General features: G+C 38.5%; 1 protein-coding gene across 1 annotated transcript; it reads right to left on the reverse strand.

The window, feature by feature from the left end:
- Positions 1–1535: 1535 nt before the first annotated feature.
- On the reverse strand, positions 1536–10734 carry LOC139936589 (uncharacterized). The gene is made up of 5 exons (XM_071931428.1): positions 10505–10734; positions 8642–8860; positions 4504–4701; positions 3093–3554; positions 1536–2013 (listed from the first exon to the last, which is right to left on the reverse strand). The coding sequence occupies exons 1-4, from the start codon at positions 10626–10628 to the stop codon at positions 3115–3117; spliced, it is 981 nt and encodes a 326-aa protein (XP_071787529.1). The 5' UTR covers positions 10629–10734; the 3' UTR covers positions 1536–2013; positions 3093–3114.
- Between the last annotated feature and the right edge of the window lie 4614 nt (positions 10735–15348).

Genomic DNA, 15348 nt, shown 5'->3' on the forward strand with positions numbered 1-15348 from the left:
ATAAATGGCCGACCGTGTTATTCGACGAGGTAAAACAAAAACCGTACAATGTTTAGTGATACTTGTGTGGATCACTTTTAAAACATCTTTCTAACCATATGCATTTCATAACAAACGCCTCAAACGCTTTTTGAAGACCAACTCGTCCGATCCAAGGCAGTGTTCCTTTAAGCGAAAAAAAGGAGCAAGTCTCAAAGTATTACGAATCGGTCATGTCAATAACAATTAATGAGCAAATACTAAAACCGCCCAGTCCCTTTGATATGAAGGGACTGTGTCAATGACTGATATGTGAGAGTCTTAAATGGCATAAGTGAATAACAAGTGTGCAGGGGGAAATCTGTCCGCCGGGGATTTCGCCCCCAGCCCCCATGTGGGAACATGGGCTGGAGGAGGAGGGTTCAAAAGAGGGCGCTAACAGAGCGCTAACAATGGAATAAAAAACACCCCTGGCACACAAACTTGTGTGCTTTCAGATGCTTGATTTCGGGACCTCGAAATCTAAATTTGGGGTCTCGAAATCAAATTCGTGGAAAATTCCTTCTATTCGAAAACTATGTTCCTTCAGAGGGAGCAGTTTTTCACAATGTTGTTTACCATCAACAGCTCTCCATTGCATGTTACCAAGTAAGTTTTTATGCTAACAATTAGTTTAAGTGATACCAATAGTGTCCAGTGCCCTTGAACATGATGGGCCTGTGGTATGTTCTTGTGGGGTATGGTGGGGTGGGGCGGGGCGGTCATCTACTTGAAACAATACAACAACACGACAACATTTTCAATTTAAAGGATACAATTCATGCAGTACTTGTTTTAATAGCAACAACACATAATAACAGCACAGCACATAATACGATCATTATATAGGCCGAAAGTCAGCACAATGGATTGCCATACAAAGTCGTGACTACAACAAATTACATTGTACAATTACCGAGATAGATGATACTCTCATGGGGTGTTTTGAATTTGACTCAAATTTGATCAAATTGTCTGGATCTGGGCCAATTTGACCCAGATGTTTTTAGAGTGTAGTGATGTGTGATACTTAAAGGATTCGGGTACTTTTTGTAACACAAAACAGAATGTCCACAGATTTACATTAAACTTCCACCATTTGAAGATAATGACAGTAGAAAGCGTACCTTGAAATATTACTTGTTGAGGTGCTGTAGTTTTGGGGAAATTAGTAAAACAATGTCACGAAAACGTTTATTTCATGCTAAAATAATTTTCGTCTCATGATCACTGAGACGAAAATTATGTTCATGACCCTGTTTTACTCACTTTTAAAAACTACAGCCCCTCAGCACGTAGTATTTTCAGGGAAGCTTTCTACTATCATTATTTTCAAACCGTGTGAGTTCAAATCTGTGACATTGGTTTTTTTTTTTGTCCTACAAAAGTTACTGGACCCTTTAATCCAGGATCACTCACATTAACTATAAATGTTATATAAACTCCATTGAATGTTCAGATCATCGGTTTATTTTATTATCTTTCAGCAATTAGCAAAGCTCACTAGAACTACAATATTTTGATGTTAACGTCCTCTGCACAGCACTATAGAAAATTCAACATCTGAAACTGCTACTCATCATAGACTTTGTTTGCCTGCTGGTCATAATAAACCTGAGTTTCCTAAATGGAAATTAGAGCTGCAAATTGTTTGTCAATTTTTCGAGTTTTTGCATGATAATAACGCTCAAAACTTTGAGGCATTCATAGACCTTTCTAATGCAACGTCACAGCTCGAGTTTTTGCAATCAATACAAAGCCATCAATGCAAAACAAATCCAGTTTGTTTACAAAGTAATAACAACATGTTGGAAACAAAACAAAACAACCAGTTATGGAATGTGTTTTAATTGACTTGGAAGCTTACAGAAAATGTTGGATTTGGTTTAATGGTATGCAGTCGTCCTTGCCAACCAGCGCGTTTTGTTTATGGAAAGTTGAACTCCACCTGCAGTTGAACTGTTTCTGTTTCCAAGTTGGAGATCAGTGGTGATGCTGTGTAAAGAGAAAAGAAATACAACATTCTGCTTTTTAACAATTGAATAAATAACCATTGGTTCCAGTTATAAGGGCCCTTGGCTACTATTAAACACCATGGTGATCGATTCTTTGAACAGTGTTAAATGCAATGGAAATGGAAGGGGGTACATTAGCAATGGGAGACCTTGGAACGCTACGTGGCAGCAGACTTACACGGTAAATTTTCACTGTTGTAGTTCTGAGCATGCGCACGTTAAAGGAAACAACGGATTTACATGGTAAGTCTGCTGCCACCTAGCGTCCTAAAATGGTTTTAAAAGTACACGACGTGCTTCCCCAGAGAGTTTTATCCTTGCGAATAAAGACAGGTACCTGCTACCATGCTGCTAGGTCCAGTGTTTTCATTGGATAATATGACCATTCGATAAATGCAGTGACCAAAAGCTACCGCACCTTGGTTGGTTTTGATTGGGTCTGAGGTTACCTCGGACGACCAATCGAAACACAGAAATGGAAAGGTTACTTTCGGTCGTCTGCATGTGTGTCCACGTATGTGTATTGTACACAGTACATGCATGTGCATGTACTTGCAATATTGTAAAGTTTGTGCAGAATTTGATCAAAGATATTTGGGTGCGTTCGTTTAGCTTCCCCGGGTCGACCCCGGTGTGTGGCGTTTTCTTTTTCCAGGACGAACGTGTGCAGATAATTACCCACGTTTGTCCTGGAAAAAACCCGCCACACATGGGGGTCGACCTAGGGAAGCTAAACGAACGCACCCTTTATGTGAAATGAATTTAGGTCAAAGGTGAATGTACAGACGCACGCCGGCTGGAGGCCGGCCGGTCTCTGGCGTTATTCACGAGCCTCGAAGTGTGACGTCAGATGTTCAGGCTACAGAGAGGTTTCTTTTGTGAGTCCTTTAGTAGGAGGGGTGATGGGTTCAGACTTTTACTTTCGTAAGGTCTTTAGATTGCAAGACTATATTGGACAAGTTTTTTTTCCATTATAAGGGCCTTTATGAATTGGTCATCTCCTCCCTAGATAGTTATTTTCTGATTATGCTCAGTTTATAAAAAAGAATGAAAACTAACCTTAGCAGTGGTGATGTCCAAGCTAACCTCGGCAGTTTGTATTTTCAACACAGCTTGTCAAGAGTTCCCCGTACAGCGGAGAGATGAAGACCAGGGAATAATATACGTTCCGTTCCTTTTTGGGGTTGATGAACTGGGCACAGATGAATTTAGCATCTTGACAGGTATGGCCGGTCAAGTCAAAGCCATAGCTGACGTCGTTGAAGACGACTTTACCCTCCATTTCCGAAGAAGGCCGTTCTCTTTCAGGCAAAGCTTTCTGCATGACGGTGCCAGACAGCTCGTTCTGCCCGTTTTCACTGCTAGACATCCACACCCTCACTGTCCACACCCCTCGATCGTGTTTATACCATGGAATTGCCTCCGAATACTTCACTTTCAGCTGCAGAGCAATCTCATTTGCTTTGCCTTGTTTTATGGAAGCTTGTGGCACCTCTGGATTAATCTCATTCACACTAACATCTGTATGGTATTAGGAATGTAAATTATGTTTTAGTTCCTCTTCTCAACACTCTTAAAAACACACGGGTCAGATTACTGATCCACTTCTGGGTCTGGTTAACCAAGAAACTGGTTTAAATAAAGACTACAGGATTATGCATCATTTTGACCCACTTTTAATGGCTTTTTATATAAAATAAAAAACTCGGGTCAGAAGAGATTATTTTGAGGTCAGACTGACAGGAAACTGGTAAAAAAGAAGAGATTCTGACTAATATTCTGCGTAATTTTGATTCACTTGTTGGGACCCGGTTAGGGTTAATTGATCTGGCAGCTGCCTCGATGCATTTGTTGCTTTTTTTAAAAGTTCCGTTTTGGGGCGGAAATTTTTCTTTTTGTTAAAAAGAAATTAAAAGAATCCGGGGCATCCGTCCTCCCCCACCCCGCCCCAAGGTTACAAAAACGACAACGATCACGACGCAAAGAGAATACATTCTATTGGTTGAATGAGCGTGGGCGTAGTCTGCGTGGAGTAATTCAACCAATAGAATGCGTTCTCTGTCTGGTGTGTTCGTTATCGTTTTCGTTATCACTGCAGTGTAGCGTTCCAAAGCATTCAATTGTAAGCACGGCCATTCTTTGTATAGTAAAGAATGTCATTAGATAAAGCGCCTTTTTAAGGAACATTACAGAATTGGTTTTGCTAACAAAACTTTGAGATCGATCGGCCATCTGGGTCACGAGAAAATAGTGAAAACCGATTACACACTTTGCATGACATTGGTAAAAAAAATGAATAAAACGTTCACTGAGCGATAAACTTCAAACGCAAGGTTCAACTATTTATTTCTCATCGAATTATTATGACATTTCAGGCAGAAATATCTCAACGGATGTTTTCAACTATCATCATCATTAGTAGACCGTGTAAGTTTGATGTTAATCTGCTTAAATGTTAGAGATGACTTACTGTAGCCGCAAATCTTGCAGCATTCCCCTTCAATTCTGATTCTTTGTCTGCAACCAAGTGGTGGACATGTAAGATACTGACAACTCAAAGTGGAATTATCACAGTCGCAGTACGAACAGTCATTCAGCGCCACCTTTCGCTCACCATGACGTATAATTTGGTCATCGTACATACAGGAAAGCTCACGTGGGACCACATCTACAAAAGAAAGGTTAAACGAAAAACTCAATTCAACAAAGCTTTGTACTACTATGAGGTTGTTTTTGAGGTGTCAACAGTTTGTTTATAAAAATACACTCTGAAAACTAAGACATACATGGTAATTCATCATTGGACATCCCCATCGGTTTGTACAGCGAATGTCAACTTTGCTATTTCGATATTGGACATTCAATATGATTTTGTGCAGCAAATGTCAACTTTTTCGATGTTGGACATTCAATATGAGTTTGTACAGCAAATGTCAACTTTCCTATTTCGATATTGGACATTCAATATGATTTTGTGCAGCAAATGTCAACTTTGCTATTTCGATGTTGGACATTCAATATGAGTTTGTACAGCAAATGTCAACTTTGCTATTTCGATATTGGACATTCAATATGATTTTGTGCAGCAAATGTCAACTTTGCTATTTCGATATTGGACATTCAATATGAGTTTGTACAGCAAATGTCAACTTTGCTATTTCGATATTGGACATTCAATATGAGTTTGTTCAGCAAATATCAACTTTGCTATTTCGATATTGGACATTCAATATGAGTTTGTACAGCAAATGTCAACTTTGCTATTTCGATATTGGACATCCCCATCGGTTTGTACAGCGAATGTCAACTTTGCTATTTCGATGTTGGTCAACTTTGCTATTTCGATGTTGGACATTCAATATAAGTTTGTACAGCAAATGTCAACTTTCGATATTGGACATTCAATATGTATTTGTGCAGCAAATGTCAACTTTGCTATTTCGATGTTGTACATTCAATATAAGTTTGTACAGCAAATGTCAACTTTGCTATTTCGATGTTGGACATTCAATATGATTTTGTGCAGCAAATGTCAACTTTGCTATTTCGATATTGGACATTCAATATGAGTTTGTACAGCAAATGTCAACTTTGCTATTTCGATATTGGACAATCAATATGATTTTCTGCAGCAAATGTCAACTTTGCTATTTCGTTATTGGACATTCAATGTGATTTTCTGCAGCAAATGTCAACTTTGCTATTTCGTTATTGGACATTCAATATGAGTTTGTACAGCAAATGTCAACTTTGCTATTTCGATATTGGACATTCAATATGATTTTCTGCAGCAAATGTAAACTTTGCTATTTCGTTATTGGACATTCAATATGAGTTTGTACAGCAAATGTCAACTTTGCTATTTCGATATTGGACATTCAATATGGTTTTCAGCAGCAAATGTCAACTTTGCTATTTCGTTATTGGATATTCAATATGAGTTTGTACAGCAAATGTCAACTTTGCTATTTCGTTATTGGACATTCAATATGAGTTTGTACAGCAAATGTCAACTTTGCTATTTCGATATTGGACATTCAATATGATTTTCTGCAGCAAATGTAAACTTTGCTATTTCGTTATTGGACATTCAATATGAGTTTGTACAGCAAATGTCAACTTTGCTATTTCGATATTGGACATTCAATATGGTTTTCAGCAGCAAATGTCAACTTTGCTATTTCGTTATTGGATATTCAATATGAGTTTGTACAGCAAATGTCAACTTTGCTATTTCGTTATTGGACATTCAATATGAGTTTGTACAGCAAATGTCAACTTTGCTATTTCGTTATTAGACATTCGATATGAGTCTGACAGCAAATGGCAACTTTCCTATTTCGACATTGGACATCCAATGTGAGTTTGTACAGTGCTTTCAATACCATCCAGCCACATCTGCTTATTACAACATTAATTACAACATTAATTATAACTTAAATGTCAATCCTACAATATCCCATGGATCTATATCTTTCTGTTAAATCGATGCCAGCAGGTCAAAATTAACTCCACCATTTCATCCATTCAGTACACCAATACGGGAGGCGTACTTTTTTCCTAGGACATACGTTGGCAATTAACATAAAATGGGTGTGTTTTTGCCCGAAAAACACTCTCGCGCATGCACGAGCTTTAGTGGTGACCGCAAGGGACCTTGGGCCACTGGTGGTGGTATGTGGAATGAAAATAGTTGTGGTAAATAAAGGGGAACCACACAACCTGCTTTTCTTCTACTACTACGCTTCACACAATGGTGTACAGGTTGTGATGAACCAGTCTACCTCCTCCTCCATTGTCTCACCATGGAGATATATGGTCTATTTTTAAACTGGGCACATTTGGTAAATATTGTTGAAGACCAGTATTTTCACTTGATTTGGTAATTATTGTCGAGGACAGTTTTTTCACTTGATGTATCCCAACTTGCATAAGATAACAAACCTTTGAAAAAAACACACTATTGTGGTTGCATATTGTGTGTGCTCCAGATGCATACGTGCTGTTTGTAATGCAGTGTACTATTAAATTTCATTAAAAAAAAAAATTAGCGACCACAACCGTTCATTATGACCGTCTGTCTATTTTCATAATTACCCTCCCTCCCCCTCCCAACCATATCCAAACGTATTTTATCGGGCAATCAAGACTTGGCAGTGAAAGCAAGCGCGACGCATTTTATGGACAAAAGGTAGAGTTGTACAAATACGCAGTTTTACATGGTACATGGTACTAAATATGATGTACATTGTACATGTAACATGAACGCGTGTATGCGTGTATGTGTACATGTTTAATAATATGCATGAGTGTATTTCCACAACTATTATTACGTCGAAGTACGCATGTGCATGGGAAAATGTATAGTACGCTCATTTATGTAAATTGCCCACGTTCGTCCTAGGAAAAAAAATACGCATACGGGAGCCCCCCAGGGGTGTGTCATGTCACCTCTTTTGTACTAAATACCATATGATTTCATAAAATATGCAGATGATACAACCGCTGTGGGCTTTATGGATAGCAAACGTGATTTTAAAGGAACACGTTACCTTGGATCGTTCGAGTTGGTCTTTGAAAAGCGTTTGTAACCGTTTGTTGTGAAATGCAAATGGTTCGGATTTAAAGGAACACGTTGCCTTGGATCAGTCGAGTTGGTCTTTGAAAAGCATTTGTAACCGTTTGTTATAAAATATATATGGTTAGAAAGATGTTTAAAAAGTATAGAATACAATGATCCACACACATTTGCCTCGAAATTGCGTGGTTTTCCTTTTACTTTGCGAACTAACACAGTCGGCCATTTATGGGAGTCAACATTTTGACTCCCATAAATGGCCGACCGTGTTTGTCGACGAGATAAAAGGAAAACAACGCAATTTAGAGTGATACTTGTGTGGATCATTATATTCTACTTTTAAAATATCTCTCTAATCATATGCATTCTATAACAATTGATTACATACGCTTTTCAAAGACCAACTCGACCGATCCAAGGCAACGTGTTCCTTTAAAGTAGAATATGATCCACACAAACATGCCTCGAAATTGCACGGTTTTCCTTTCATGTCGCGAAGAAACAAGGTCGGTTATTTTATGGAGTCAAAATTTTGGCTTCACAAAATGACAAACGGTTTCACACACTTTTGATCAAAGACCAAATCGACCGATCCAAAGCAACGTGTTCCTAAAACAAGCTACAACAACGCTTATTTTACTCTCTAAATAGTGATCGTGCTATTTTACAATATTGTACTACAAATCTGTACACCAAAGTTCTGTTTAACTTGTGTTAATGGGAACATGAGGGCTCAAGATAATGTTTAATTGGGTAGAGTATTCAAACATGCCAACAAAGTTATCGGTATTCAGCAGGCTGTACCGGGTGATTTATATAAATCTCTCCTTTTAAATAAAATCACATTTATTAGTTACGACAGCTCTCACCCACTTCACTTGAAATTCCAGAAAAAGCCTTAGAAGCAATCGTTTTCTTCAAAGAGCCATCAAAACCCGATAGCGTTCATTTGTTCCGTCTACCATTTCCCGGGAAATGGCTCCGTAGTGGGAAAAGGGCTTTCGAAACTAGGCTATTAACATTGACTTACTTTTAGGACACGTCTTGCAGCATTCCCCATCAAGTTTCGTTCTACTGCTGGGATCGCAGGGTAGTTCTTGTGGACATGACTCAATCTGGCAACTCAAAGTGGAATTATCGCAGGTGCAGACTGTGCAGTCATTTGGCCTCAAAAAATCACCATGTATGTAAATTTCGTAAGAGCGGTCACCAGGGAGCTTTGCAAAACATGGAAGATAATTAAGGACACCTACAAAAATGTTAAGAAAAGATACATACAAAGACTATTCATCAAAGCTTCGAGGTGGTTTTGTTGTGTCAAAAGTTTTATCATTACACCACGAATAAAAATTATTCAAACAAAATCCCTAATTCAGGGTCTCTGCTTTAACCCGTAGTTGGCAAATGGAAACAATATAAAGATGTTTGAAGCTTTGCATGGTGTAAAATAGAGAAGAATTAGCTATAAATATGAGTAAAACTGCTGGTACAACCATGTAAGCTTGAGGGAGTGTTGGCTCTGAATAGAGCCGATTTTGGTCTCGACGTTTCGAACAGTTTACTCTGCTCGTCTTCGGAAGAAAAATTCTCTTTTCTTCTGAAGACGAGCCCAGTATGCTTTATTCTTAAAAAATGAAGTTGTCTACAAGGCAAAGTGTTTCTTTAAAGGCAGTGGACACTGTTGGTAATTCCGAAAAATAGTTATTAGCATAAAACCCTACTTGGTAACGAGTAATGGGGAGAGGTTGGTAGTATAAAACATTGTGAGAAACGGCTCCCTCTAAAGTGGAGTAGTTTTCAAGAAAGAAGTAATTTCCACGAATTTGTTTTCGAGACCTCAGATTTGGAGTTTGAGGTCTCGAAATCAAGCATCGGAAAGCACACAACTTCGTGTGACAAGGGTGTTTTTTCCTTTCATTGTTATCTCGCAACTTTGACGACCGATTGAGTTACCAATAGAGCCCAGTGTCTTTAAAATAATGTATATTAATATTCAACAAACTAACATTTGAAAATTTCAAAACGTGGTCGCGCCGAAAATCTGGAATAGGAATATATCAGAATCTGAGAAAAATTTCCGCGTAGGAACGCTTCTCAGATTCAAATGTTAGGGTGGTTAGGGTTAGGGTTAGGGTTAAAACTGACCACATTACTTCAAAGTGAAATGTTTCTCAAATTGGTTTATACTATCGAAAGCTGCTGTAGATTTCTAACTAATAAGTTCTTATTGCAATTAATATTAAGAGTGATTATCAAATGTATACCTTCCCTTCAATGAAGTCATAGTTCTCATAACAACCACACATTGTCCTATACAAATCAGTTTTAAAAGTATATTCATAAAATAAGTATAATAAAATAAGTATTGTGTTAATATCTCACTTTGAAGTATTTTTACTTATGTAAAGTACTCGTATTATACAGTACTTGCTATTCGGCATTCGGTTATTTGATTAGTTTGTACCTGGAAACTTTAATCGTTATCAAAGAATGAAGTATGTTCTTGGCTACTGTACCAGTTGGACACTCTGGTAGTCGGCAGTAGCCTTTTTTTTAAATAAGATGTCAGAATATCGGGCCCAACGAAAACCGAACCGCTGAAAACATTTCCCGACCTTTGCCGACGTCATGTTGCCCCTATACGTTGTGACCCAAAGGGGTAGGGCCTAAAACGTCATATAGACCTTTATCACGGTGTGGCCATCTTAATTTTACATCATTCCAAATAATTGTATACCAAACTGAGGCTGGACAAAATAATAGTCTGGTGCTATGTTTACCCAATGGAGCATTCATTACTGGGAACATGACCAAGATGGTGACAGCGTGATAAATAGTACTATGGTGTTATCTTATCTTTATGCTAGATTCATAACACAATTATGACGTTTACCTGTATACGATAACGATGACGATGACGAGTATGATTCGTCTTCTGCCAATCCTTCAGCAGCCAAACAGCAAGCTACAGCAATAGATAAGACCAAGAGGCCTCGACATCCTACAAAAACAAACATGACAATAACACCCAATACTTCTTAGTTACTTATTGGAAGAACAACACCACTCAGTCAGGCAAACTTGTTCCAGCACCAGGCTCACTGAATCAGTAACTTGTTGCAGCTTGCTTATATAGCTTTGGTGTCAGCATTGAAATAACCAATAGGGTACCTCCAATAAGTAACTACATTCCCGCATGGAGGACTGTTAGCGCATCGGGTGAGTGGAACCTGATATTATGCTGACACTTGCTAAAAGTTTCAAGCGACGTGACACAGCACAACAGTTTCTAGGAACCTGTTTTTATGTTCTGATGACTGTAGCAGACCGTCGGTTCGATGATCTGGGCCCAATTTCATAAAGCTGCTAAGCACAAAAACTTGCTTAGCATGAAATTTCTTTCTTGATTAAAACAGGATTTCCAACCAAATTTCCCATTGTTGCATAATTGCTTGTTACTGGTATTCAGCTGTTGTTGTTTGCTTTTAACCTGAAAATCACGTGAAAATTTAGTTGGTAAATTTTATCAAGGAAGAAATTTCATGCCAAGCAAATTGTTGTGCTAAGCAGCTTTATGAAATTGGGCCCAGTTGGGGTGGGTTGGACAGACATTGTTTTGCATGAAGAAGAGAAAACAGTGAGAGAAGCAAAGGGAACTGATGAAACAAACATTCAAACATAACATAATAGCCCTTTTCACACTACAGAGCCATTTCCCGGGAAATAAACTCCCGGGAAACAACCCCACCGCCACCCCAGCAACCGTTCTCACTATCCCAATTTGGTAACTCCCGGGAGTACTTTTCCCCAGGAATATGCACGGTCGTTTCACACTTACGATCAAACCCCAGGAAATGTGGTAAACAGGTCAGCCCATGCGGAAGTTACCAATGTTTGTTGACGGAGGTCCGTTCCCACAATGCCACACGGCCGGCTGCAAAATCCTTGCCACATGCGACCCAAAATGGCTGCACGTGTGTATTTGCGTGTTGTTATACCAATATTTATGTGATTACGGCGGAGAAGAAGTCTTGCAGTTCGGGGAAGACGTCGCTGACGGCATGTCAGGAGAAGACGATTGCTGTGACAGTGTTTTAAAGACATCGGTATAACAATCGGATGGAATTTGTCGTGCGGTTGACGGGTTTCGTGGCACTTGCTGGAAGTATTGGTCAAAGGTCAATCTGGTCTACCAAGAAGAGCGGCCACTGGTGGGAGCAAGTTGCTATTAGAAAATGCGAAAGGGAGCTCTCTACTCTGCGAAAGCTTTTTTTCTTATGAGAACTGTAATTGAATGGACGTTTGTGTCCGTGTTTTACCCAGAGGTTTTGTGTTGGCATTCATCTAAATTTTTGCCTGTTCACACTATAGTTATTTCCCGGGAAATGACGTTTTCCCGGGAAATAATCAACCCTGCTCAGGGGCAGGGTTAAGGGAATCAACCCTGGGGTAAGGCCTAGTAATTTTCTGAATGGCATTTTCGAAGATTGCATAATAATGTCCATGATGTTAGGGTCAAGGTAATTAAAGGTTTTATAGAAAAAATACCGCATGGTCGATTTTGCACAATCTGACAATAGCAGTAGAAAGAAAAAGAAGCAATCTTCCCTTCCCAACATCAACAGTGCTGTTTTCCCTTTGTACAGAGAAAGAACACTGAATAGGCTTTAACCCTATATTGGCTAGCATTTTTTCATGGCTTCATAAAGACTTTTACATGTATAAAAAAAATGTTTTTGTTTTCGAAAACTTTTAGGCTCTGAAAAACAAAACTATTAGCCTACCGACCTATAGTCTTTTTTCCCAAGGTTTTCAGTTTTTATCTGCAATGGGCAGGGGTCCGTTCATATCCAGCTTCACGCAGGCAGTCATCAGCCAATTTTGAGAAAACTTTCCCGTTTCTTGTAGGCAACTAGTTTCAAAGTGTTATCATCACTCCATCGGTCACTTCTACCCATCGTAAGAAATTGAGCAACAAATTGAACTAAAATATTTACTGTCAGGTGGAAGACAGCAATGTCGATCGAAGAACTCTGGACAACAAAAGTCCACCAACGGCCAAGTACATGTAAATAAGATATACCATACACACATGGCGTGTGTACGAAAAGGAAGCTTGTTCACGCCAACTATTTACTGTATTCCTATTCCATTCACGTGGTCAATTTTTTAAATTAATATATTAATTTGTAAATTACAGATGTAATTCACTTTTATTTTCGTACCTAAACGTAAACACTTTCAGAAGGAGAAAACAAAAAAAAGGGCTATTGTTACCACACGAATTATTTGGCGCGCTATTTTTGACGTCTGTGACCTTTCGAGGTTAACGACGTCTCAACACAGTGGAAGTAAAAGGTGGGGTAAGTTAAACCCGCTTTCGTTCTCACTAGCTGCTTTTCCCGGGAAAAACGTTTTTCCCCGGGGTTAACTCCTTTAACCCTACCCCTTAACTGGGTAAATTATTTCCCGGGAAAATGTTATTAGTGTGAACAGATCGACTAACATTTCCCGGGAAATACCTGTAGTGTGAAAAGGGCTATAGATGCACCCCGTTGTGCAAATTGTTCACATTCACCGCTGCAAGAACCCACCTATATCTAATGTCATTTCGGGCATAGCTAAGCGATTGTATGGGGTCCATGTCTGTTTGAATTAGAGTTTAGAATGTATTTGAATATATATCGGATCACAGACAACTCTAAACAGTTGAGACAGTTGCAAGAATAATGTTTCTTTACATCCGGAAAAGAGAAGTGTACAAGTGTATAATGTTTCTAGATGACATGGAAACATTATACATTTGTATATTTTCTATTTTGATGACTGTTGATGTTTTTAATGAAGACAGGTTGACGTTAGTATGGAAACTTACAAAACGACGTTACTTCAGAGGGATCCGTTACTGTGAACAAGTTTGCACCATTATAAAAGTATGTTTTGTCTGATGTCCCTTCAAAGCCACCATCGTTTTTTAACGTTTGGATTTAGTCATTTTGGAGAGTGCTCTGTTATGAAAACAAGCATTTTATTTCCACAAACCTTAACTTTCTTTAAGTACACCATGCATCTGGTCTACCTCGTGGTTATTCACACTGTAGTCCAGTTCGTGAGAAGTACTGGCAGTTGGTGATATCAGTTAATAGTCTAGTCATTGACAGTAATTCAAACGACAGCAATTTATATAGGGTCCCTTGCTACATTTTAGCATGGTTGTAAAATGTAGCAATGTTTGCAATGTTACAAGATTTTGCAAGAGAACTTGGACGGTAGCAGAAATTGTTGTCCTTTCACTTGAGATACATTTTGTAATTTGTATAACCATGCTACAATTTAGCAAGGGACACTTGCTAAATTGCTCTCGTGTGAAGGGGCTTAGGATTACATCCCACAATATAATATGTATGGATGGAATTTCTACAGAATCCGAATTTGTTTGAGGACCTACTATAATACCCCAAAATAACAAACACTTCTGCCAAAGTTTTGTATATACACACCCTCAAGTTTACTGCTGAAAAGTTTGTTACTGACGGTTTCATGGTCCATGGCTGACTTTCCAGTAAAACGACGTCATGGTTTTTGTACACTATGGTTATTGTATGTTAAATATGAACTTCTGACTTCCGATGATCCCTTCATTACATTAAACAACCGCACGCAGTGTTCTAAACCATGACGTCATTGTCTGGAATGTCACCCGTGTGGATCGTTATTTGTTCTTCAAATTGTTTCGTTTAAAAGATTGCTTATAAACAAATGACCAGCAATATCAAACAAACAACTTGGCAACCTTGGAGGGTGTATAGGCTCAAGCCCCCCCCCCCCCAAAAAAAAAAAAAAAAAAAAAAAAAAACACCGGTACATTGCAATGCTGTATTGACAATGGTCTCAGTGTATCCATTTTTAAATGCCTGCTAAGTTCATTACCAAGTTCTCTGAATCTATAGTATCACAAACAACGCTAAGCAGTTTAGACAGTTGCAAGTGTAATGCGTCTTCACAGCTGGAAACATTATACACTTATATATAATTATCTTTTGATGACTTTAGACGTATCAGATTCAACTACCTCCTGTTGTGTTCAAAACCATGACCGATCATTTTTCTTAAAAGTCACTCGTGTGCATCGTTCAAATATTCAAACAGTCGGGAGAAGAGCCTTCAATGACTAGTTCACTGTCTTGTGTGATCCATCCAATTTACAAAAGAGTCTTTTTTGAAAAATTGGGAAATATTAACAAGTCTCTATTCTCAGATAAACTGGTCTCAAATGCCACTATAGACATTTATCACGGTGCGGCCATCTTGAATTTCTCCCATCTTATCAAACCGAGGCTGGAAAAACAAAATAGTCTGGTTCATATTTGCAAAATGATTATTAGCATTCCTTATTGTTATTCGATACGAGAAACAAGACCAAGATGGAGGCAGCATGAAAGAGATTGATACAAATCAGATCAAAGTGTGTGGCAAAAAAAAACCTTCGATGACATCGAATCCAACAAAATATTATGTTTTGTATTTATTCGTAAATATTGATGTTCTTCAACTAAAATGGCAATAGATTTTGACCTTTTGACTAGCTCAAAACTTTCTCTTTGGAATGTGTGAAGACACCCATTTCTCCAGAAGACGATCAGAGCATGCTGATCGAACCGTCGGGTTTGAAAAAAACCCGGTTCTTTTCAGGACCACCCAACTCATGTTAGAGATTATCATTATGCCCTACATGAT

This window comes from Asterias amurensis, chromosome 4 (assembly GCF_032118995.1).
Source record: "Asterias amurensis chromosome 4, ASM3211899v1".
Taxonomy (NCBI): domain Eukaryota; kingdom Metazoa; phylum Echinodermata; class Asteroidea; order Forcipulatida; family Asteriidae; genus Asterias; species Asterias amurensis.

Excerpts from the sequence above, each read along its gene's own strand:
- LOC139936589 (XM_071931428.1), bottom strand. The coding sequence starts at position 10,628 with ATGTTTGTTTTTGTAGGATGTCGAGGCCTCTTGGTCTTATCTATTGCT. Across the intron at positions 8,861-10,504 it reads GTCATCGTTATCGTATACAG|GTGTCCTTAATTATCTTCCA; the intron begins GTAAACGTCATA and ends ACATTTTTGTAG. Across the intron at positions 3,555-4,503 it reads CTGCAAGATTTGCGGCTACA|ATGTTAGTGTGAATGAGATT; the intron begins GTAAGTCATCTC and ends AATACCATACAG.